We start from the raw sequence: 21,551 nt of genomic DNA, 5'->3' as shown, positions 1-21,551 counted from the left end.
GTTGTAGCTGGCCGGGACGGTCGCGAAAGCCGTGATCGGACCGACGAGAGGCGGAAAGGAAACACTGGAAGTTTTTCGAAAGTCTTGGCATCTCCAGACTTTTTCCCTGTCCCGACTCATCTCTCCTCGGTCCAACCTCCGCTTCTCAACTATCTCACCCCGAACATCCGGGCAAGGCTGGATCTCTCTTGCTCTTCTTATTTCCGTGTTCTATTTTCCTTTTTCCTCGCCATACCTACTTCTAGAGCATGATTTCCGCCAAAATGTCCACCGCCACGCGGGCGGCGACTTTGCGCTCTCAGGCTTCGGCCTTCAGAGCCATTTCCCAAGGGTCTCGGACTCTTTCATATTCCGCATTGCCGGCTCAGACTTTGAAACTTTCTGGCAACAGCCAAAGGAACGCTCTTCAGCTGAACCAGCTCCCGGTATCCCAGCTCGTTTCGCCGTTTGCCGCCCTCCCTTTGACTCGATCTTTCCACGCTGCCACTCCTCTCTTCCAGCAACAGCAACAGCAAAAATCCAAGGAGGAGAAGAAGTCTGAGGAATCGCAGGGCGAGAAAGAGGAAGCCGGCAAGGAAGAGGAGAAGAAGGAGGAGGATAAGAAGGACGAGGCACCTCCACCACCCCATGGTGACAAGTCGCCCTGGCAAGTTTTCCGTGATACCCTCCAGACCGAGTTCAAGGCTTCCAAGGAGTGGAATGAGTCCACCAAGGCTCTGGCTTCCTCCGCGCATGAGTTCAGCGAGAATGAGAACATCAAGCGCGCTCGTGCGGCTTACCAGGCTGCTTCGGGAGCCGCGTCTACCCGCACATCCGAAGCTCTTAAGACGACCGGTCAGGTAATTGGAAAGAGTGCTTCCTGGACTTGGAATACTCCTGTCGTCAAGGGTGTGCGCAAGGGTGTCAGCGCTACCGGTGCTGGACTCGAGAAGGCCACGAGACCCGTGCGTGAGACTGAGGCCTACAAGAGCGTGAAAGAGGCCATTGATGATGGCAGTAGCTCGCGCTACGGTGGATGGATTGAGAAGGAGGAGCGTCGCAAGCAGCGTCAACTCCGTGAAGAAATGGAGATCAAGGCTGGCAAGCGCCCCCTGCAACCGATGGAGGAGGACCCAAAGTAAGTCTTGGCTTGTCACTCTGCTCAATGGATCGGATGCTAACTAAAGTTTCATCAGCGCCGGTACCAACATTACTCTTCACAAGGATGCAGCTTGGAAGGAGTCATGGAGCAACTTCCGCGACTCTAATCCCATGATGCAGAAGCTCTTTGCCATGAGGGATGTCTACGACGAGTCTGAGAACCCGCTCATCAGCACTGCTCGCAGCATTACCGACCGCATTGGTGGATTCTTCGCAGAGAACGAGACTGCCATGGTCGTCAAGAAGTTCCGTGAGATCGACCCCAACTTCCAGATGGAGGAATTCCTGCGCGAGCTGCGCGAATACATGCTTCCTGAGGTTCTGGATGCCTACGTCAAGGGTGACGTCGAGACCCTAAAGCTCTGGCTCTCTGATGCTCAGTTCTCGGTTTACGCCGCTCTTGCCAAACAATACACCACTGCCGGTCTGAAGTCTGACGGCCGTATTCTGGACATTCGTGGCGTTGACATCTCCAACGCTCGTCTGCTGGAGCCCGGCGAGATTCCCGTGTTTGTCGTGACTTGCCGTGCCCAGGAAGTTCACGTCTACCGCAATGTCAAGACCAACGAGCTTGCCGCTGGTATGGAGGACAAGGTTCAGCTGGTCACCTACGCTATCGGCCTGACCCGTATTCCCGAAGAAGTCAGCAACCCTGAGACCCGGGGTTGGAGATTGATTGAGCTGCAGAAGGCCGCTCGTGACTACATCTAGGCTTGTCCAGCGGATCTCATCTCATCACGCGATAACTACCGATTGTTCCTTTCAAGACTATATTCTCCTATTTGGATCATACCCTCTTCCCTACAACCCCTTACTCCTCGTCCTCTCGACTGTACAATATGACTGCTTGATTCCTCAACAGGCCGGTCTGGCGCTTGTTTACGGTTATGTCTGCCCTCGGATGCCACAGTGTCAGCCTTGTTTCTCTTGCAGATTTCTTCCCATTCTTCATGTATTAATGTTCTTTTCTCATCTGTCTCCTGTTTCGTTATCTTGTGAACCTGTTGCTGTCATTGACCAACGGGTTCTTGCAACAAAAAACACCCCTCCCATTTCCATAGACTCGGACTCGGCTTGTGTTGGACTTTGAGCTGATCTGATGCGCATTTGGTCTTGAGGTGTTTTGTGGCGTCTTTGTGCTTTTGCATTTTCACTCTCCCCTCGACACTGTTTGATCTGCATGTGGGCCATCCGGTTTGGCTGGTTAGGATGTCGTTGGCTGGATGCACTCGTCTGTAATCTGTGATTCTGGCGGGTGTAGAGACCAGTCAGACGGAGTTACATCAAAGTTGTATAAATATATCAGAGAAGAATATAATCTTCATGTCTGCCTACCATCAACTCCCATCTGATGATGCCTGCTCGTTGAGTTCATAGCACACGCATATTGGCAGCAGACATCCAGGGTTTTTGTCGTCCACTTTGAGTTTGGATACAAAATCTGAATTAAATACACAACTTTCAGTTCCTGTGCAACAACTGACCGAGGGACATCGGTCTGATAACGGTTGATCACGGGTCGGATGTGATGAGATGGGCGGTCTTTGTCCACAGCTGGACACTCAGAGCCCTGTCACTATTTTCTTGCTTTATTACGGTCCTCCATAAGAGAATGGTGGATTAGTGTCCATTCGATTAGATCTTTATTTCGAATATCTCCTCTACGTGGTGGTCAACACTTCTCGAAGGCGGGTAACTACCTAAGCACATAATTTCGATTTGTAATCACGACCATACAACCTACGCACATCCAGTCCGTGACACACCTCAATTTCGGTCGTGTTTTCTAATTTTTCTATAACAAAGGTCTGTCCTTTGTGGGAAAGGTTACAAGCAAGTCGAGGCCCGATGATGCCTACCGAGCCCTGAGTGCTGTTTCGTTATGATGGTCGCTCACGAGGGATTCAGTATAGGTAGGCAGAAGCCTCAAGACCTCACAAAGCTTCGTTATTGATAGCAATCCGTGAAGGGAGCCAGTATCATTTCATCACTATCCAAAGTTCAGACGACCGCGCAGCGAGGCGTGCAGCTCGATCACATGCTGTCGGTCGAGGTCTCGAGAACAAGCGAAAGCAGCAGCTGAAATTGGGTCATAACTTTCGGGTGAACACCTCTCAAAACGATACTCAAAACAATACTCAAAACGATAATAGACGACATACAAGAAGGGAAAAAGTAAACACAATTTTGTTCAGTCAGCCATGCATGTCCTTTTCAGCCTCCCCGGGCTTCTTTCAATGGCTAGCCACAGAATCACCGAGGCTGCATGAGTTGCTGAATCGAGGTGAGTTTGTTTAAAAACGGCCATAATGAGTTCATCAAGATTTACAGATGATATAGGGCGCACCAGACTAGCTGCGGAGCCAGTATTAAGCCTTTCAGATGAACTTGTACTCCAAAATTTTCTTCCAATCCTTCGAACAAGGCCAGACGACTCTCTTCTTCTGAACGCTATCATGCTTACATTCTCATTTGCACTTGCTACCGGTAACTTCAACAAGGAGTGTCTGGAGTATCAAAGCGCGACTTTGAGTTCAGTTCGCGAGAGAATTTTCTCCCCAAACAAAGCCACCATGGAGTCGACGTTGGGTGCTATTCTGCTTCTTGCTGGTGTGGAGGTTAGTTTGAAACCAAAGTTGTTTCTGATAATAGCTAAGATGTTCTGATCTTACAGGCTCAACAAGGAGTGCCATATCAAGTACAGCTCCATATGGGGGCAATTCACCAACTCCTCGAAGTATGCCAAAGAAAGGGTGTTTATTTGAGCGACGGGATCAAGCGTGCAATATTCTGGTGAGTCAACTAGGTAACAATTCATAGAAGATTCATATTAACATGATTTTACAGGTCGGACTTGAACGCTGCAGTCATGACAGGGTCGATCCGGGTCGTTGATCACACAACCTTCTCCGAGCTCCATTGGGGAAGAGACCCTTTCTCTCCTGAATTCTTCACGTTACCGCCAGGTTTCCAAGTCCACTCTCATTTACTTGGCGAAAAGTTTGTTGAGATACTCGAAGACATTTATGCTTTGCAATGCATTCGAGACTCAGCCCTTTTTGGCAAAGAGGATGTAATATCAATGGCCCATATTGATAACCATCAGGGCTCGATCCAGTCAAGGCTGGTAGCTCTGCCAAATCGCTCACCCATTTCGAATTGTTGTCACATTGCGGCATATCTATGCTCAACCATGCTGCGCTGCAAGATTTGGCGCACTTCGACCATTCCAGTACGTATATCGCCCCAGCCGTCTCTTCTGTGACTCTTCTGACTTGGATATTATCAGTCCCATCTCTCCCTGAAATTGCTTTGCAAGCTCCAAAGCACAAATGAAGATTCAATATGGAATGATTCGCCTGAACTACTAATCTGGCTTCTGCATATTGGCGGGGCTTTTGCACCCGCAGGGACTATCCGAACGGCCTACCAAGATTTGCTGCATTTGAACATGAGCACTAGATTCAGAGGTATGTATACGTCTTGGACAGAATTGTGTGACATTCTTCAGCAATTTATTTGGTCCGAGAAAGCATTCATGTCGCAGCTCAAGGCGTTCTGGGAGGAAAGTCAAGTCCAAGATGGGGCAGAGTAGACAAATTGCACGCCAAAGCTTACTTGTGCTTCCCACAAGCTATGCTTGTTTATAGCCTGCGTTGAGAATGATGATATAATTTGTTTCCCTGCTGTATCTCCCGTAGTTCTATTCATAAAAGTAGAATGAGCCCGGAAAACTGTTTCTCCCTGGCCTATTTGTAATCGCGATGTCTTGTACCTTGTGCCCATTGCTCCACAAGTGGCGTGATGATTGGCTGGATGTCCATAACTGTCTCCTAATATGGAATAGAGTCTCGACCTTACCTTAATTGGAAGTATCTTTCTTCCTTTTCAGGAACTATCTCTGTACCTTGAATGTATATGCCAAATTACTCACAATGACTCCCAAAATTCCAAAGGCTTTGGGCGAAGACTACAAATACTCAGTTTTCGTCGAAATAAAAAGACTCAGACTTTGTCCTCTATCCATCTTTGAGACTGGCTTTCCAACCAATTCAGCCATGACTTCTCAATCACGTCTTTTTCAGCCTCTCAAGATAGGCGACATGGAGATCCAACATCGTATCGGTATGGCTCCACTTACTCGTCTCCGCGCAACACACGACCGAGTACCGACATCATTGATGAAGGAGTACTACAGTCAACGGTCTGCAGTGCCCGGAACCCTGCTCATCGCCGAAGGAACCTTCATATCCGCAACTTGCGGTGGTTTCCCTTATGCACCAGGAATTTGGCGTGAAGATCAAGTCGCCGCTTGGAAAACCATCACTGATGAAGTCCACAGTCGTGGATGCTTCATATTCTGTCAACTATTCGCAATGGGCCGTGCTGCAGATGTCGAATTAGCCCGTGAAGAAGGTGCTTCAATCCTAGCACCTAGTGCCATTCCAATAGATGAAGGCGCTGCAGTGCCCCAAGCTATGACACTCGAAGAGATCCATCAAACGGTCCAAGATTTTGTGAAAGCTTCAAAGAATGCCATTCGCGCTGGCTTTGACGGTGTTGAAATACATGGTGCTAATGGATACCTCCTGGACCAATTCATTCAAGATGTCAGCAACAATCGTCAGGACGACTATGGAGGCAATGTGGAAAATAGATCTCGTCTTCTCGATGAAGTTATTAAAGCTGTTGTCGACACTATTGGTCCCAAGCGCGTCGGGCTTCGTCTAAGCCCGTGGAGTACATTCCAAGGGATGAGGATGGTTGATCCGATCCCGCAATTTACAGACGTCATCAAGAAAGCAAGCCAGTCGGATATCACATACCTTCATCTCGTCGAGTCCCGGATATCGGGTGCTACAGATTTCGAGGCCCATGATTGCTTGGATTTTGCATACGAGCTCTGGAATGGTCCTCTTCTTGTCGCTGGCGGGTATACCCCCCTGGAGGCGCGCAACCTTGTGGATGAAAAGTATCCGGCAAGAGACATTTTAGTCATATTTGGTCGGTTTTTCATATCCAATCCAGACCTCATTTATAGAGTGAGGGAGGGTCTGAAGCTGAGCCCATACAACAGGGAAACTTTCTATGTTGTTCAATCTCCAGAGGGCTATTTGGATTATCCCTCGAGCGAGGAATATCTGCTGGAAGGGTCCCGCTGAGACTTAAAATGGTGATGCATATGTATCGTTAAAGAATTTCGTGTAAAAAGAATTGTTCATTTCTAAAGAACGCTTCTGAAACTTGAAACCACTGTAATAGCATTACGATCATGTCTTTTGTTTTCAAATGTCATCCATTCGTCGTCCAATCCATAAATTACTGGCCACGGCCAGCACCACCCATCATGTTGCGAGCCCTGAAATCGAGATTATCAGTATATCCCGTTGAAGGAAATCAAAATCCAATGTCGGACTTACATCTCAGCAATGTTGGGGTCGCTCATGAGGCTCGACATATCGGGCATACCGCCACCCTGACCAAAGCTCTCGGCCATCTGACGGAGTTGGGGGTTGCTCATCAAGTTGTTCAGCATATCGGGGTTACCCATCAGATTCTGAGCCATGCTGGCGAACATGGGGTTGTTCATCATGGAGCCCAGGTCAGGCATACCGCCGCCACCGCCAGCACCGCCGCCGAGCATGCTAGCCAGGGAAGACAAGTCGGGCATGCCGCCAGCGCCACGGGAAGCGCCAGGGGCAGTATCCAGATCCTCGGATGGGGGCTCAGTAGCGCGGCTAGCCTCCTCGATCTTCTTGCTGCATGTCTCCAGACCGCGCTTCATGGCCTCACTACCACCGGTACCCTCGGCCTCAATACCCTTCTCGTAGGCCTCCTTCGCGGCGTGGTAGTCGCCCTTGTCGAACCGAGCAAGACCAAGACGGCTCCAGGCCTTCGAGTACTTGGGATCAACGGCAACGGCCAACTCGGCATCGTCAGCGGCCTTCTCGTGCTGGCCACACGCAGAATAAGCGGCAGCGCGGTTGGAGAGGTAGATCGGGTTGGCCGGGGCAATCTCCAGGGCCTTGGAGTATGATTCGACGGCGGCAGCGTAATCCTTCTTGGCCATGAGAGCGTTGCCCTCTGACTTCAGCTTGTCAGATTCCGGGGTAGGGGCGCCGGCCTTGGGCTGCTGCTCCTGGGTTTCCTGGGTTTCCTGGGTTCCTGCAGCAGCCGCCTGAGGGGTAGATCTGCTCCGCAGCTTCTCGTAGACGCTATAAATGCTGGCAAGAGACTGTCCACCCACGGCCTCCTTCACAGCGGCCTCATCGGTAGGGTCGACCTTGAAGGTATCGGCGATACAGGACTGGGCGATCTCAATGGATTCGGCATCATCGGCGGTGAGAGTGCCGTCCTTCAGGCTGGAGCCGAGGAAGTCAATGATGGCCAGAGCCAGGCGCTTCTTGCTTTCTGTGGGAGCCTGGAAAAGTGAATCATGTCAGCTCAGAAAGGCCGTATACTAGCCGGGTAAACAAATCCTTACCATGATGGCAGTGATCTATAGAGAAAGAAAAGAATGAGAAATGGAGGGGCTCACAGCAGCTCAGGAGTCGAAAAATGACAATGCGGGGGGAGCTTTTGCACGTGATCCATCTTATCGTCCCCGTTGGCCCAGACTGTTTGGGAACTGCTCGTTTGGATAGTCTCTCAATTTCCTCCGCGCCAGTTGGAGTCTGGCCTTGAATTGCGACTGTTTTTGGAGCACAATGACTCCATGTGAGCTCCAGTGCCGGTCTTAATACTCCCTCCCCCCTGCGACCCGAGCCATGTACTGGCCTAATGGAGTGCCCCGGGTCTATGCGGTCAACGGCCCTAACATTGCCCATGTCTCGGACGACGTGAATCGCCGTGGCACCAGCAGTTCCTTGGAGGAGGAACGACGTTCTATAGACTCCAAAGAGTCAACATATGGCGCTCACGACTCGGAGAATCCAGAAAGACGGGGTAATGATCTCAACCCCGAAGTGCCCCCGTCCGAAGCGGATGCCTCCCAATGGGAGCAAGAAGCTATCAGTGGCCTATGTGTTTCTCGCTCAGGGCATATGTTTGCAACCATAACTGAATCTTCTATTTCATTATGGCAGACCAGGGTATGTCTTCCGAAGTGTCGACTATAGCTCTTGGTCGATACTAACTCATGTGGCAGCCCACGGCAGTCGTAGCTGCGATAGCTCGGTCCGCATACTCGCTGAAGACTTACGGGCCAAATGTGGCAATTCTCATGCATCCTGATTCGACAATTCTTGTCGTGCAGACTCTCAATGGATACCTCCTCACCTATTCGGTTGCTTCGGACCCTGCGACGCGAGTCTACCAGCAAATGTTCGACCACTCTACGCATCCACGCCGCCAACAGCTGGCGCATTTCTCGGCCGTCGAAGAGGCAAACGTGGTGGGGGACATAAGTATCAGGTTCCGGATGGCAATCAAGATTGAGTCAGGGATTGTAAAAGCATTAGCGCTGGACCAGGAGCTCATCGTCGCCACGGTGAAGCCCCTGCTATTCAGTGCATCCGTTGGGCTCCGGAAGCCAGCGGAACACAGACCAAATCTGAAATGCTGAACCGCATATTGAACGTACCAAAAAAGGTCTCGGTTGTCGACATGATCTATGACCGTGCCATGAATCTTTTAATCTGGCTCACCAGCAATGGTCAGGCCTATGCCGTTCAACGGGTGCCTGGGGTGCAAGAGGAATCCGATGCGCCTAAAAAGCTGTTCCATGGTCACTGCTTCCATGACCCCAAGGGCGACGGTGAAGAAGCTGTCAATGTGGCAGTCAATGCGCGGTTCTCCCTACTTACGGTCAGTTGCGCAAACGGCGAGGTCCTGGTTTACACTGCCAAAGATTACACAGGGAATGTGCCACTTTCCCAGAAGTTGGATCCTCCCGCATCTCCTTCATCTACCGGAAAATTGACGTTTATGAACTACTCTCCCGATGGATATTGCCTGTTTGCTGGCTACGAGAAAGGGTGGACAACATGGAGCGTCTTCGGGAAGCCCGGCGGTAACAGCTTCTCCGTCGACCCTGCTTTGGCAACATCGAACGGGGAAGATTGGCTCACAGGTGTCTCGAATGGTTGCTGGATAGGCGGCGGGTCCGATATCATCTTGTCCGCGCAGAATGATCGGCGTCTCTGGATACTAGAGACAGCGCGCAGCGCCTTGACAGGATGCTTTTCCGCTGCGAATCTGGCTCGAGGGTTGCTCCAGACAGGGACTGAATTCATATTATATCGTGGACATGACCTGCCCGATCTGATGACTATCTCCGGCAAGGATTCACTCTGGCACCACGCCCAATATCCTCCTGCATATCTTCACTCGCAGTGGCCTATTCGATCCTGTGTGGTGTCTCAGGATGGGAGGTATGTGGCAATTGCTGGTCGACGTGGATTGGCGCATTACAGTGTCAACAGTGGCCGGTGGAAAGTCTTCGAGGACTCTAAAGTGGAGAACTCGTTTGCCGTCCGAGGAGGCATGTGTTGGTACGGGCATATCTTGATCGCGGCTGTTGAGAGCGATGGCTCATACGAGGTTCGTGGTTTCAAATTCAAGTTTTTATCAATGTAATCTAACGGGATTTATTAGCTGCGTCTTTACTCGCGCGAGAATGCCCTGACGAATAGCTCCATCATGCACATCGAATACCTCCCGTCACCTGTGGTCTTCATTGGTCCCTCTGGGGAGGACTCGCTCTTAGTCTACACTTACGACAACATTCTTTATCACTATATCATCAATTCTATGCAGACACACATAACCCTTGTTCCAGTTGGGCAGATTGCCTTTAACGGAATTGTCAGAGCACCTACTCGAGTCCGAGCAATCAGCTGGGTCTTGCCTGAGGATCAAATGCGTGAGTCTCCTTGTACTACTTACTGCCTGATATCTACGAATATGTGCCTGACATCGTCTTCGATAGGAAATGGCGATCCCTCTCAGGACGTGAAGGTAGCGTCAGTGCTCCTACTAGTTGATGGTAACCTTGTTCTCCTTCAGCCCACAGTGACGGACACTGGCGATCTCAAATACGACATGCGTATCATCTCCCATGACGTGGAGTATTATATCCTGATGCGCGACCAGCTTTCCTTCAATTTCTCGTCTCAGGTCGACGAGTCTCTGCCATCCAGCCCCTCTGCCGATATGGCTCTCGAGCCATCATACAGTAGCCTGTCGCTTCGAGACTCCTTATGGATGTTCCAAGGAAAGGATCTTCTAGCTTGGAATGACGTCCAAGACATACTTCAGCAAGAGATGCTGCCGACACCGCTCAACATCCCATTGGATTTCTATCCACTGTCGGTGATCCTGAATAAGGGTGTCGTGCTCGGGGTAGAATCCGAAGTGACACAACGGCGAGACGTCACCTTCACAAGCCTAAAATTCGCCATTCGAGTATGTTCCGCTAATTATGTTGCCCTCGTCTCTTCTCACCTAACTCATTCAGACACACCTTTTCCTCCCGTACTTCCTGCAATACTGCCTCGTCCACCTTGGAACACCAGCTGCGCTCTCCCTATGCCGACACTTCTCTCACCTGTCCTATTTCGCCCACGGTCTCGAAATCTTACTCCATCACGTCCTAGACGATGAAGTAGATAACGAAAGTCGTGCAAACAAGGCTGATGGCCTGGTAGCCCGTGAAGAACCCCTTCTACCTACCGTCATCACCTTCCTCCAGGCATCGCTACCCACCCGTGAATATCTCGACATCGTCGTACAATGTACACGCAAGACAGAACTCCGATTCTGGCGCACCCTCTTCACATACCTTCCCCCACCAAAGGACCTCTTTGAACAAGCCCTCAGACTCGACTCGCTCAAAACAGCCGTTGGCTATCTGCTCGTGCTGCAAGCATTCGAGGATGAAGAGGAACATGGCCATGACGGGCACATTGAAGAATACGTCGTCCGCCTCATCGGCCTGGCTTCTCAAAAGGGCGACTGGGAGCTTTGCGGTGAGCTTGCCCGATTCTTGATTGCCCTTGATTCCTCGGGCGAAATGCTGCGGCGTGCAATTGGTCGCGTCGGTTTGCGTTCCAGCCCGAGGCCGTCGCCGAATGGTAGCCATTCGGGCTTGGGGTCGAGAACCGCGTCAGCGGCCAGTGTGAGGGGTCTTGGGTTAAGTCTTCCGGCCCGCACGCCGTCTTGGACATCCCTTTCTCCGACTGCCTCGCCCTCTCTACTAGAAAATGGGCGTGATGGAGAGCTGTCTGACGAATACTCACACTCTGTGGATAGCCGTGACGGTTCATGAGCTAGTAATTCGGTCTGGTCGAGCTTATATCCCATCACCTTGCCTCCTGGGCTTTTTGTATATAATATCAATTTAGCGAACTGTTCTCTTCATATGAAGCCGTCTTTCTATGATTGTACTTTTGTTGAAAATAATGATAAAAACGGAGCCCTTGCAAATATTGGCATCCACCTTAAAAGTTAACCATACAACGAAACACATACAACTACAATTCCTCTACAATCATCCAAATGCTTAACATCCTCCCAAAAAGAAGAACCTTCCAATATTCGCATATTTTCTCATTCCCATCCCAAAATTTTCATACCAACATAAAAAGAATCATCAACCACAAGGGTATCTATACCAAACCAACCCGCCTAATCCCTAATCCCTAATCCAACTGCAACGTCCAGAGCCCATCACCCAAATAATGCCCCTCATCCATAACAACCCCCTTCCCCTTACTCTTCATCTCCTCCGTGCCAACCTTCAACGCACCAACAAGACAAATCTCCTCCTTCCCCTCCGCCTTGATAGCAACGACCTGCCCAGCCTCCAGCGCGTGCTCTGCGTCCGGGAGACGGCCGCCCGGCGAGGTCAGGCCGGGGGCCATTAGGGTGGCGCCGGAGAGAACGAAGCGGATTGCGCCGCGGTCGATTTGGATTGTTGGGAGGGCGGTGGGGTAAGCGTGGAGGAGGCGGAGGTGGGGGATTGGGGGGTCGTCGAAACGTTGGAAGAAGAGCGGGGTGGAGTCTATTGTGTAGAGGGTAGCGCGTTCGGGGCTAGGGGTGTTGGAGGGGGTGTTAGTTTCGGGTTTATCTTTGTTTTGGGGGTTGAGTTTGTGTTCTTGGGGAGTTGGTGCTGGGGGATGGCATCGTTGGACGTAATTTTGTGGTGTAGATGGGAGACGAGGGTGAGGATTGGAGGTGCTAGGGAGGGGGAGGAGTGCGTACAGCTTGACTGCTTCGAGAGAGGCCTTCTTGGGCATGATCTCTTCGATGTAGGGCTCAAAGCCGGGGTAAGTCTCCAGCAGCTTTTGCCGTAAGGCGCGAGCTGCGGAGGACTTGACCTTGGAGCGGTTGCTCGGTGGGATACTGCAAGACATGTTAGTAAAAGCTTTTCCTTATCCCTTCCAGGGTCTTCTTTCAAAGCTGGCACTCGTAGAATGTGCAAATGGAGCTTTGATGTGCTGAATAGCTGTCTTCGGAGATTGAGCCTGTGCGAGAGGTCCCATATCCCATTGGCCCGCCTCGGCGGGCGGATCAAAGTCCAAATCCAGAGTTGGTACAGCTTTGGGGGTGAAACTATGTGATCAAAGGTATCACTCACTCTTTTTTGAACATGATGCTGGTTGTTGGAGATAACTGGATGCTCCGAGTGGCAGAAGTGGGATGCGCGGGGGAGTCACGTGATGATATTTGCAAAGCAGCGAGAAGTTCCAGAGGAACGAGGAAAGAGGAGGGCGTCATTGGAATTGGGATGTTAAGATAAGGGATCTAGGCCACTGATGCGAAGTGAGAATTCGAGCTGAGAAAAAAAAAACCGAATGAGTTACATATTTGCATAACTGATCTACGAAGAACTCTTTACGATCGAGGATTGTGGAGAAAAATGTATGATCAATTTTGAACGAGGTGAATCATTTATTGAGCTACTAAAACGCGCTTAGGACTTGGCAGCACCAGCCTTAATGAGCATGATATCGCCATCCTCAACAACGTAGTCCTTGCCCTTGGTCATGACCTTGCCGGCAGCCTTGACGGCACCCTCATCACCGAGTTCCTTCAAGGTGCTGTAGTTGTACACAATAGCCTGAATGAAGGTCTTCTCAAAGTCGGTGTGGATGACACCAGCGGCGCTGGGGGCCTTGATGCCCTTGCGGATAGTCCACTGGCGAACTTCATCCGCACCGGTAGTGAAGAAGCTGGCCAGGCTGAGAGCCTGACGCATGGTGGTAATGACTTTGGGCAGGCCGGAGGCGGTGCCTAGGTTCTTGCACTCCTCGGCAGCGGCCTCGTCACCCATCTGGGTCAGACGCTCCTCGAACTGGGCGGAGATGGGCAGAATGGGCGAGTTGGGGGACTTCTCCTTAACCCACTCGAACAGCTTGGGGAGGTACTTGTTCTTCTTGCGGATGAAGTCCTTCTCGCTCAGGTTGACGAGGTAGACGACAGGCTTGGCAGTCAGAAGGAACAGAGGGTTGATGACTTCGACCTGGAGATCAATTCTTGTCAGCATGAAAGAACTGAAAAGAGATTGAGATGATTTTTTGTTGAGATCAAAAAAAACTCCAATGTTTTTTTTCAGTGCAGTACTTTAATTTCAAGATGCCCTCGAACGTGATATAAAATGAGGGATTCAACGAGCTGGGATTATCGCGCAAGCGCTTATTCATCATAAAAACATTGGAGTTTTTTTTTACCCTGGGGAAGGGGTGGGTGCAAAATACGGGGGGAAAGGATTTTCAAACGTACCTCCTTAGGGCCCCATTCACCCTCACGGATATCCTTGCCATCCTTGAGCCACTCGAGGACCTTGGCAGTAGTAGCCTCCTCCTCCTTCAGCTTCTTCATCTCCAGCGATTGACCACCACGACGGGTCTGCTTGGATAGAGACTCGAGGGCCTTCTCGACGAACTCGATATCCTTAATGCGCAGCTCCTCGCTGATGATGGTCAAATCACGGACGGGGTCGACGTCACCCTCGACGTGGATAATCTCGGCATCGTCGAAGCAACGAACGACCTGGAAGATGGCATCGACGGCACGGATGTGGGACAAGAAGGAGTTACCCAAGCCAGCACCGGTGGAGGCACCACGGGTCAGACCGGCGATATCGTACACGGTCAAGTTGGCGGGCACCTGGGACTTGGGCTTGTAGTGGCTGCAGAGCCAGTCGAACCGCTCATCGGGGACAATGACGCGGGCCTCTTCAGGGTCAATGGTGGCATAGGGGAAGTTGGCCGGGTTACCCAGCGAGGACTTGGTGATAGATTGGAAGAGCGTCGACTTGCCGACGTTGGCAAGACCAACCTAGATAGATCACATTGTAAGTGATTGAAAGGGGGTTTAAACAAGGTGTTGTGGGTGAAAGGTGTTGAGAGAAAAAAAAGAAAAGAAAAGGAGAAGGGGGAATGGGCGGAAGGAGGTTTAAATAGTTTTTTGGTGGAATTAAAAAGTGGACTGTGCTGTGCGAGGAAAAAAAAAAGAACCACAAGAAAAAAACACACAGGAGGGTGGGGTCATTGCTCACATACGATACCGCTCTTCAAGTTGTTGCCGGGACGGCCCAGCAGGACCTTTTCTTGAACTTGGGCCTTCTTGGGAGGCATTTTACTGGATTTCTTCTTCTTGCTGGAGTAGAAGCGACAGAGAAGAGGTGGAAGGTGGGGGGAAGAGGAGGAGGAGCAAAGGCGGAAGCGGGCGCAGGGATGGCGCGCGGCAAAAGCAGGACCAGCTGCGGATCGATCGACGATACGAAGGAAAAGAACGGACGAAGATGGAAGAGACGTGATGGCGAATTGCCCACAAGCACAGTGGGCAAGGTCAATTGGCTTGAGAAAAGCTGATATCAAAGAGAGAAGCTCGAGCAATCGCGTGGAAAAGAGAGCAACCTGCAAAGCCTCTGCGAAGTTTTCTGCCGGTCAGTGACCAATTTGACCGCCCACGTGATGACCGAGCCCTGCCCGGGACTGAGCTACGTCACTACCATCCACCTTGAAAATGTATTCCTGTATTAGGTATGGTACTAGAAGTGGTATGAAAGCCTAGGAAGCTGGAAAAAGATACCTATATTATATTTCCAGTCGGTATAGAGCCTTGCATAGTACTTGTTGTCGAGTGACTTGGAAGATCCTTGCGAGGCAAGTGGAATTATGCGAAATATACAAAATGACAAGTACGATGCCTCCGATTGAATTACACGACCTACATAGAATAGGAGGGCATTGAGGATGATTGAAGGTTGATCCCTCCCAGATTTGATTTTAAGGCCCTAGAAACCTTGAAATCCTTTGGGACATTAATTACCAAGAGCAATATATGAGCTTCTTCCCTGCTATTACTTAGCATTAGCTTTTTGAAGCGAGATCACAGTGGAATGGGGAACAACAATGCTGACCTCGGTGATGGTCATGACAGGCTGAATATTAACCAGTGTGCAAAGCTGCATAATGGTGGGGATAGGTTTATCTGCCCTGGATTCGCGCTCCTGAACAGAGATTCGTGGTCTGGAAGACATCCGGATAAGATTCGATATCAAATCCTGTATCAGAAGCAATCATATGCGCGCAAGAAATACGCACATTTGCTGGACCCTGAGGACATTGTCGTTGTTGGCTCAAATTCAAGCAGGAGGCTGACCGAGCAAGAGCTGAAAAGAAACATTGGACTGGTTCGATGCGAAGAGGATTGTACGAGAGAGAGCTGAAAGAGATTGAAGAAGAGGAGTCTGGATTGATAATTGTTCGGCCCCCAGGTACAACTCCTTCGCCAGCCACAGTTCCATGGACGACGACATCTACATCCATCTTTATCACTGGTGAAGCGAAGGGTCTCAGCTTGTCCAAAGGCACGGGTTTCCCCCAGCAGACTCCAATGTAGATAATGCCTAGCCGTGCTCTCAACAGACAGTTATTGATCTTACCAAGCCGTTGGTTTTATCGCTAGATCTTGTTCCACTGGAAGTCCACAGTCCTTTTGAAATTCGTAATCATCAAACATTGAATATGATAGTCCCTTGCTAATCCCATCAACACTCCCTCGCTGCCCATTTCCCCTGCTCTTGAGGACCAAGGTTTCGACCTGTCCTAACTCTCCAAGGAGTCTCTAAGGCGGTCCCCATGATACCATTTTTCCAACGTGGTCTGGCAGCTTCCCTGTCGAACGGGCTGGGCCAGCCATGGGCAAAGTAGATATCCAGTATATCCTGAAATACGTCAGATTGCAGCCAAATAATACCACTTCACCCTATATAGCATTTTTCGTACCTTTATCTCTTGCGACATATCAAGCCCACCATCGGTCCCAAAGATAACGGGCCATGAGCCTTCACGCTGAACATGCGGGATTCAGTTCAAGTTCAAGTTCAAGTAGTACTTCTTGCACTGCTCGAAGTATTCTTTGATCGGGGCGGTAACATCATCACACTCTTGTAGCCAATATCACGGATTCTCTTCCGTGTAAAGCACGTCGATTTCCCATCCACTTGCTTCATGCTCAGTCACCCTGCCTAGTCGCGTTAGATAATTACTAAAGCGAAATACTAAAGATCAAGGGCAAATAGCATTCAAGGGCCATACCATCAGTAGTGTCAAACATCAAAGACTTGCCATAGCGACCCCCAAATGTCAAATTGATCACCCATGGCGGGAATTCAAAATCCCCAGGGGTACAAGGCTTGTAGTCCTTCGGTTGCTTGTTGACATAATCGCATGGTCTTGAATCAGGCATAATTTGCCAAACTTCGCGCCGAGAATCCACGTAGGGCAGGTGACGCAGTAGCTCAATTACTTCATCGCTCTTCTTGGCGAGCCTCTCCTTGGTGATCTGTGGCCACCCCTCTGGTGGTGGGTAGAGGATGTCGCTTGGCTCCAGGAAGGGCATTTTGGTAAGGAATTGGTAGTAGTCCATCACAGCCGCGATAGTCTCGTCGCGACTATAGGATGGAACTTTTAGGCGAGGGTCTGGAGGTAAATCCATGATTGCAGAGAGTGGAGGTTGAAACAAGAACGAGGCGGCGTGAAGATTGACAGAGTCGACTTTTTAGTACTTTATAGTGCTGGGTACTTGGCTGTAACGCGAAATGTGGCGGATTACTTATATGTAGATGGTTAAAATATACAGTAAGGCCTACAAATAAGATATCCCAGGGTCGCCTCGGCTGTAACCGCGATCTGAAAGATGTTTAGCTACTCTTACTTTCAGGGTCTATCCAGTTCATCTCTCGAGTGGGGGAAACTTGAGAAAATCAAGCGTGCCACCAGGAATTGAAGAGACCTACAGGCCAGTTCATACAGCGAGAAAATACTGATCCTTGATGATTGCCAGAACAGATCGATGTATTTCTTTTTGGGCAGAATCGAAAAGCCCAGCACAAGTAAGAAGGGGATAGGTATAATAAAAGTACACAGCCTAGCAAAAACGTGCAAGGAAGTGGAAAACAAACAGCCATGCAGAACAAAACCCGCCCCCAGTATCCACCCCCAGAAAGCATAAACAATCCACATATAAAACGCCAATGGCAACATAGAAACATCCGGGAAGCAAAGACCACAAGGCATAAGGAGACAAGGTATCGTTATAGATCCATCGCATCGCCAGCTTCGGAGGCGGTATCAACCATATCAAGGAGCTTGGCGTAGGGCACTGTGACACGCTGCAGTTCGCGATATTTACCTGAAGTGCACGTTAGCAGAAGAAAGAGAAAGAAAATACCATAAAGATCACGGATTGAAAACATACCAAGAGCAAGAATGACCTCCTTCAACAAGGTCTCCCGTGGCCAGCCACATAGATCATCCGAGCCCTCGCGCCAATTGCGACCCTCGCGCTCATTAGCCTGCAACTTGGAAATAGTCTCTGATCCATCCTCGTCATCAAACAATCCGCCAATCAACCCTTTCAGCAACTCTTCAACTTTCCCCTTCAACCCTTCTGCACCGATGCGCTTGGCATACATATTCAGGTACAGCCGGAACTCCTCCTTGGCACCCAGTGACAAAGCAGCCGCCATGCGGTTCTCGAGATGGGCGATGGAAACGCTGGACTCGAAAGTCTCGTAGCCTTCACGCGAGAGTAACACCTTGATCAGGCGTTGCAGGAAGTATGCCCGACCACGCAGGAGGGTTTCGTTGGTGGTGTTGCGCTCCAGGAAAGGAATGATACCAGCAGAGACGGCGGCTTTGGCATCCTTGGTATCCTTGTTGGCTTCTCTGGCTTGCAGGTTACCCACTGGCGCATCAGTAGAGTTCCAATATTGGCTGCCGACGGCCCACCAAGCCTCCGAGACGCGTTGCCATGTATACATAGCTGGTGAGTACGAGTAGCCCTCGCCGTTTGTCAGCGAGACAACTATCCGACCTTCGGAGTTGATACGCGCGTCTGTGACAGCGGGTGCTGCAGTGGGATTTCCGCCGAGTGTGTGGATAGCTGCGTCAAGAACGGGCTGAAGGGAGACGGGTGGATGGGGGGAGGATAGGTGCTTCACATTCCAGACATAGCACATCCCCACCGATGAAATGCACAGAATCCAGGGACCATTGCATTCCAGGATAACCGGCTGTGCTTCCAAGACCAGTGCGCTCACCAAGCGTCGGCCTGCTGGCGTCCAGAGGTATATAGAACCATCTTCGCAAGCAGCTGCCCACAGATTCTGGTTACCCGTGACGAGGAGCACAGATTTGGGCAAAAAGTCTTGCCACAGAGGCTGTTCACCGCGGAAGAGTGTCAGACGAACAGGCTCACGGTCCACTGCTCGTCCAGTCAGACTGGCCGGTGAAGGGTTTCGTGCTTCAAAGACCACATCGATGCGGCCCTTGTCTTTTGCATTCGAGTCCCCTGCTTGGGCAGGAGGCTCTGTAGGCTTCCCGTTAGGATCGAGTGCACGTAGAATGTGACTGCGAATCTTGGGCACTGCCAGTCGAACCTGGCTAATGGACATGCACGGATTAGTGACTGCAGGTCGAATAAAGTCGGGAGTTGGCTGTTGACCAGTTGCTGGAGGCTGAACGATCGTTGGCAGTAGGCCATCGAGAGTGTTGGCCATGATGGGAGTGGCACCATTCTGACTGGCAACCGCTATACGCTTCTCAGTCTGTCCTTCTTCGTCACCCTCCAACTGCGCAAGTTTGCGCTTATTTCCGAATAGTAGCGCGGTCAACCCACCCTTTGGCAGGCCATCAAATGGCTTGGAAAGGTCAACAAGTGATGTAAGAGCATCTGATTTCACCTGACTGCTGACAGAAGCCATTAAACGAGCCTGGGGAAGAGATGATTCTCCAGCTCCGGCTCCAGAAACGAGCAAAGGGGCAATGCGTTTCTTGCCTTCTTTCGTGTACGTCGGACGTTGCTTCAACCTCTCCAACTTGGCTAGATACGGATCTGGTTTCGCCGCTTCTGTGGCTGGAGTAGAAGTGCCATTCGTCTGAGTCTTGGTCGACTCTGGAGCTGGCGATGGAACTCGAGCAGGAGTAGTACCATTAGATGGTTGTGGCGCTGATACCCCATTAACAGCGGGTTCTGCATGGCCATCGCCCATCAGGGCTCCCATGCGACCCTCAACGCCCTTGAGTTCGCCAGCCTTGCTCTTCTCCTCAAGCAATAGGCCATCGGTAGTCTCAGTGATACCAGCACCCTTGCGATTCGTTCCGAACTTGGTAAGTGACTTCTCATTCTCTTCCATCTCCGTCACCCAGCCCAGCTCGCCATCCTCAAAGCGCACCACCACAATAGTGCCGTCCAGAGCCGTAGCATAAAGACATTTTCCGTCGGGGCTCCATGCTAAATCTGAGATCGACTTGGCGGCCATTTCCTGCGCGACCACGATCGGGCGTGCATTGCTGGTGATCCACACACTGAGTGACTTGTCTGCACCTGCACATGCAATCACAGTGATATGGTGCTGCGCGGCGTGGTTGTCGGGTTGATTCTTGTTCACTGGTTCTCGAGAGTAAAGGCGGGGAGAGAATGAGCAAACCTCAACGGGTGCTTCGTGACCAATAAGATTGATGTCTCCATCCCAAGAGCCACGATTGATGATGGCAACAGAGCTGACCGGACCGTTGACGGCATTGGCAGCGGCGATATGCATACCATCTGGTGACCAGGAACAGCGTCGGAAATATGCGGTCAAGGGAGAGTTGGCGAAGGGCGCGGAGATGGTATGTTCAAGGACAAAGTTGTTCATCTGGTCATGGGATGTCGAATTGGGAGCGGGGGAGGTGAATCGGAAGATGCGTACAGTGCGATCATCGCTGGCCGTCGCAAAGTACTTATTCGCCGGGTCGAATGTGATTCCCTTGACGTGACTCTGGTGCACTGCTAGGGTCTTGAGCTTCTCGAAGGTATGTCCTGACCATACGACGACCTTCGAGTCGAGTCCAACAGAGACCAGAATCGACGAGTCGTGCGACCATCCCAAATCCTGCACATCATTGTCATGGCCGATCAACCGCCGAATCGTGCGCCAGTTTTCGACTGGAGGTGCCTCGTCTGAACCTATTTTTCCAACCTCCATTAGTCCCCTGGCTGCCACTCATCCCATTATCGGCGAGACCTACCGAATGTAGAATGTGTAGGAGGATTGGAATCCAGCGTGTACACGCAGACAATCTTATCATCCGCCCCTGAAGCAAGATACTTCCCATTCGGCGAAAAGCGAACCGTATGAATCGTGCCGGAATGATTGCTCATCGAAGCAAGTTGTTTCGGCTTGCTCGCGAATTCCGGGTTCCCGGTGTTGTGGATAGCCTCCGTAGACCAAATGCGAACGTATCCATCTAAAGTGCATCGAAATCGAAAAGAGTTAGCATCGAGCTTCACAATTGCACAACCCCTTCCTATGGCTTTCGCCCGAATTTCTCTGGGTCATTATCCGTCGAATACTCAGAAATGCTCACCTCCAGCAGCGGTCACAAGTCTCTTCCCATCGGGCGACACATCGCAACTGTAGACCTCGAAATCTTTCCGTTCTCCTATCGAAGCGCACGAATTAGCCTCCATGGTCTCAAAACCCTCGACGGAATAGCCCAGCGATATCTCAAATCTGCCGCCAGGCCAACCGAGCCAGTATTCTCATCTCAAACCCATCGAAATGCGATTTCGCCGTAGAGACCAGCATACCTCCATGCGTCAGCCAGACAGGCTTGATAATATGCATTGCGCAGCGCGGGCAGTCTGCGCCGCTCCCTTATATCCGATGAAACGAATCCAAATATAACCAGACAATTTCAGCTCGCAAATCTCAGCTCCGGATGAGCGAGGAATCCTCGAGAAAGGGCGATTGTGGAAGTGCGGCGTAGTAGGATGAGCGTTAGGTGTTTATCGGGCAGGACATCGCAGGGCAGTTGGATAGCACCAGCCACAAGCGCCTGTCGTGTAGGATATGCGGCGAAAATAGGAGGCAGCGGTGATCGGATTGGTGCGGTGTCTGCAGATAGAGTCGG

General features: G+C 50.8%; 10 protein-coding genes across 10 annotated transcripts; 4 read left to right on the top strand and 6 right to left on the bottom strand.

The window, feature by feature from the left end:
• Window positions 1–263: 263 nt before the first annotated feature.
• On the top strand, window positions 264–1,851 carry tim44 (protein translocase subunit TIM44; the record flags this gene model as incomplete). Its single annotated transcript, XM_056915168.1, has 2 exons — window positions 264–1,117; window positions 1,176–1,851. 2 exons carry the CDS (start codon window positions 264–266, stop codon window positions 1,849–1,851), a joined length of 1,530 nt encoding a protein of 509 aa, XP_056759922.1.
• Window positions 1,852–3,713: 1,862 nt separating this feature from the next.
• On the top strand, window positions 3,714–4,735 carry N7458_011785 (N-ethylmaleimide reductase; the record flags this gene model as incomplete). The annotated part of the gene is made up of 4 exons (XM_056915167.1): window positions 3,714–3,758; window positions 3,815–3,933; window positions 3,988–4,372; window positions 4,430–4,735. 4 exons carry the CDS (start codon window positions 3,714–3,716, stop codon window positions 4,733–4,735), a joined length of 855 nt encoding a protein of 284 aa, XP_056759921.1.
• A 463-nt stretch (window positions 4,736–5,198) lies between these two features.
• Window positions 5,199–6,302, top strand: N7458_011784 (alkene reductase; the record flags this gene model as incomplete). Its single annotated transcript, XM_056915166.1, has 1 exon — window positions 5,199–6,302. One exon carries the CDS (start codon window positions 5,199–5,201, stop codon window positions 6,300–6,302), a length of 1,104 nt encoding a protein of 367 aa, XP_056759920.1.
• A 157-nt stretch (window positions 6,303–6,459) lies between these two features.
• On the bottom strand, window positions 6,460–7,627 carry N7458_011783 (uncharacterized protein; the record flags this gene model as incomplete). The annotated part of the gene is made up of 3 exons (XM_056915165.1): window positions 6,460–6,499; window positions 6,561–7,561; window positions 7,625–7,627. 3 exons carry the CDS (start codon window positions 7,625–7,627, stop codon window positions 6,460–6,462), a joined length of 1,044 nt encoding a protein of 347 aa, XP_056759919.1.
• A 280-nt stretch (window positions 7,628–7,907) lies between these two features.
• Window positions 7,908–11,407, top strand: N7458_011782 (RIC1 family protein; the record flags this gene model as incomplete). Its single annotated transcript, XM_056915164.1, has 6 exons — window positions 7,908–8,231; window positions 8,288–8,629; window positions 8,650–9,681; window positions 9,736–10,003; window positions 10,070–10,545; window positions 10,598–11,407. 6 exons carry the CDS (start codon window positions 7,908–7,910, stop codon window positions 11,405–11,407), a joined length of 3,252 nt encoding a protein of 1,083 aa, XP_056759918.1.
• A 373-nt stretch (window positions 11,408–11,780) lies between these two features.
• N7458_011781 (translation machinery-associated protein 20) lies at window positions 11,781–12,494 on the bottom strand (the record flags this gene model as incomplete). Its single annotated transcript, XM_056915163.1, has 1 exon — window positions 11,781–12,494. One exon carries the CDS (start codon window positions 12,492–12,494, stop codon window positions 11,781–11,783), a length of 714 nt encoding a protein of 237 aa, XP_056759917.1.
• An 18-nt stretch (window positions 12,495–12,512) lies between these two features.
• Window positions 12,513–12,732, bottom strand: N7458_011780 (uncharacterized protein; the record flags this gene model as incomplete). The annotated part of the gene is made up of 2 exons (XM_056915162.1): window positions 12,513–12,693; window positions 12,719–12,732. 2 exons carry the CDS (start codon window positions 12,730–12,732, stop codon window positions 12,513–12,515), a joined length of 195 nt encoding a protein of 64 aa, XP_056759916.1.
• A 322-nt stretch (window positions 12,733–13,054) lies between these two features.
• Window positions 13,055–14,720, bottom strand: N7458_011779 (YchF/Obg family ATPase; the record flags this gene model as incomplete). Its single annotated transcript, XM_056915161.1, has 3 exons — window positions 13,055–13,603; window positions 13,864–14,421; window positions 14,646–14,720. 3 exons carry the CDS (start codon window positions 14,718–14,720, stop codon window positions 13,055–13,057), a joined length of 1,182 nt encoding a protein of 393 aa, XP_056759915.1.
• A 1,918-nt stretch (window positions 14,721–16,638) lies between these two features.
• N7458_011778 (uncharacterized protein) lies at window positions 16,639–17,088 on the bottom strand (the record flags this gene model as incomplete). The annotated part of the gene is made up of 1 exon (XM_056915160.1): window positions 16,639–17,088. The coding sequence occupies one exon, from the start codon at window positions 17,086–17,088 to the stop codon at window positions 16,639–16,641; it is 450 nt and encodes a 149-aa protein (XP_056759914.1).
• A 598-nt stretch (window positions 17,089–17,686) lies between these two features.
• On the bottom strand, window positions 17,687–21,265 carry hir1 (putative histone transcription regulator Hir1; the record flags this gene model as incomplete). Its single annotated transcript, XM_056915159.1, has 5 exons — window positions 17,687–17,784; window positions 17,851–20,604; window positions 20,667–20,885; window positions 21,006–21,080; window positions 21,229–21,265. 5 exons carry the CDS (start codon window positions 21,263–21,265, stop codon window positions 17,687–17,689), a joined length of 3,183 nt encoding a protein of 1,060 aa, XP_056759913.1.
• Between the last annotated feature and the right edge of the window lie 286 nt (window positions 21,266–21,551).

This window comes from Penicillium daleae, assembly GCF_028827525.1.
Source record: "Penicillium daleae strain IBT 16125 chromosome Unknown utg000009l_segment0_segment0, whole genome shotgun sequence".
NCBI lineage: Eukaryota > Fungi > Ascomycota > Eurotiomycetes > Eurotiales > Aspergillaceae > Penicillium > Penicillium daleae.
The sequence above is the reverse complement of the archived record's forward strand: the minus strand, read 5'-3'. Positions and strand labels throughout refer to the sequence as shown.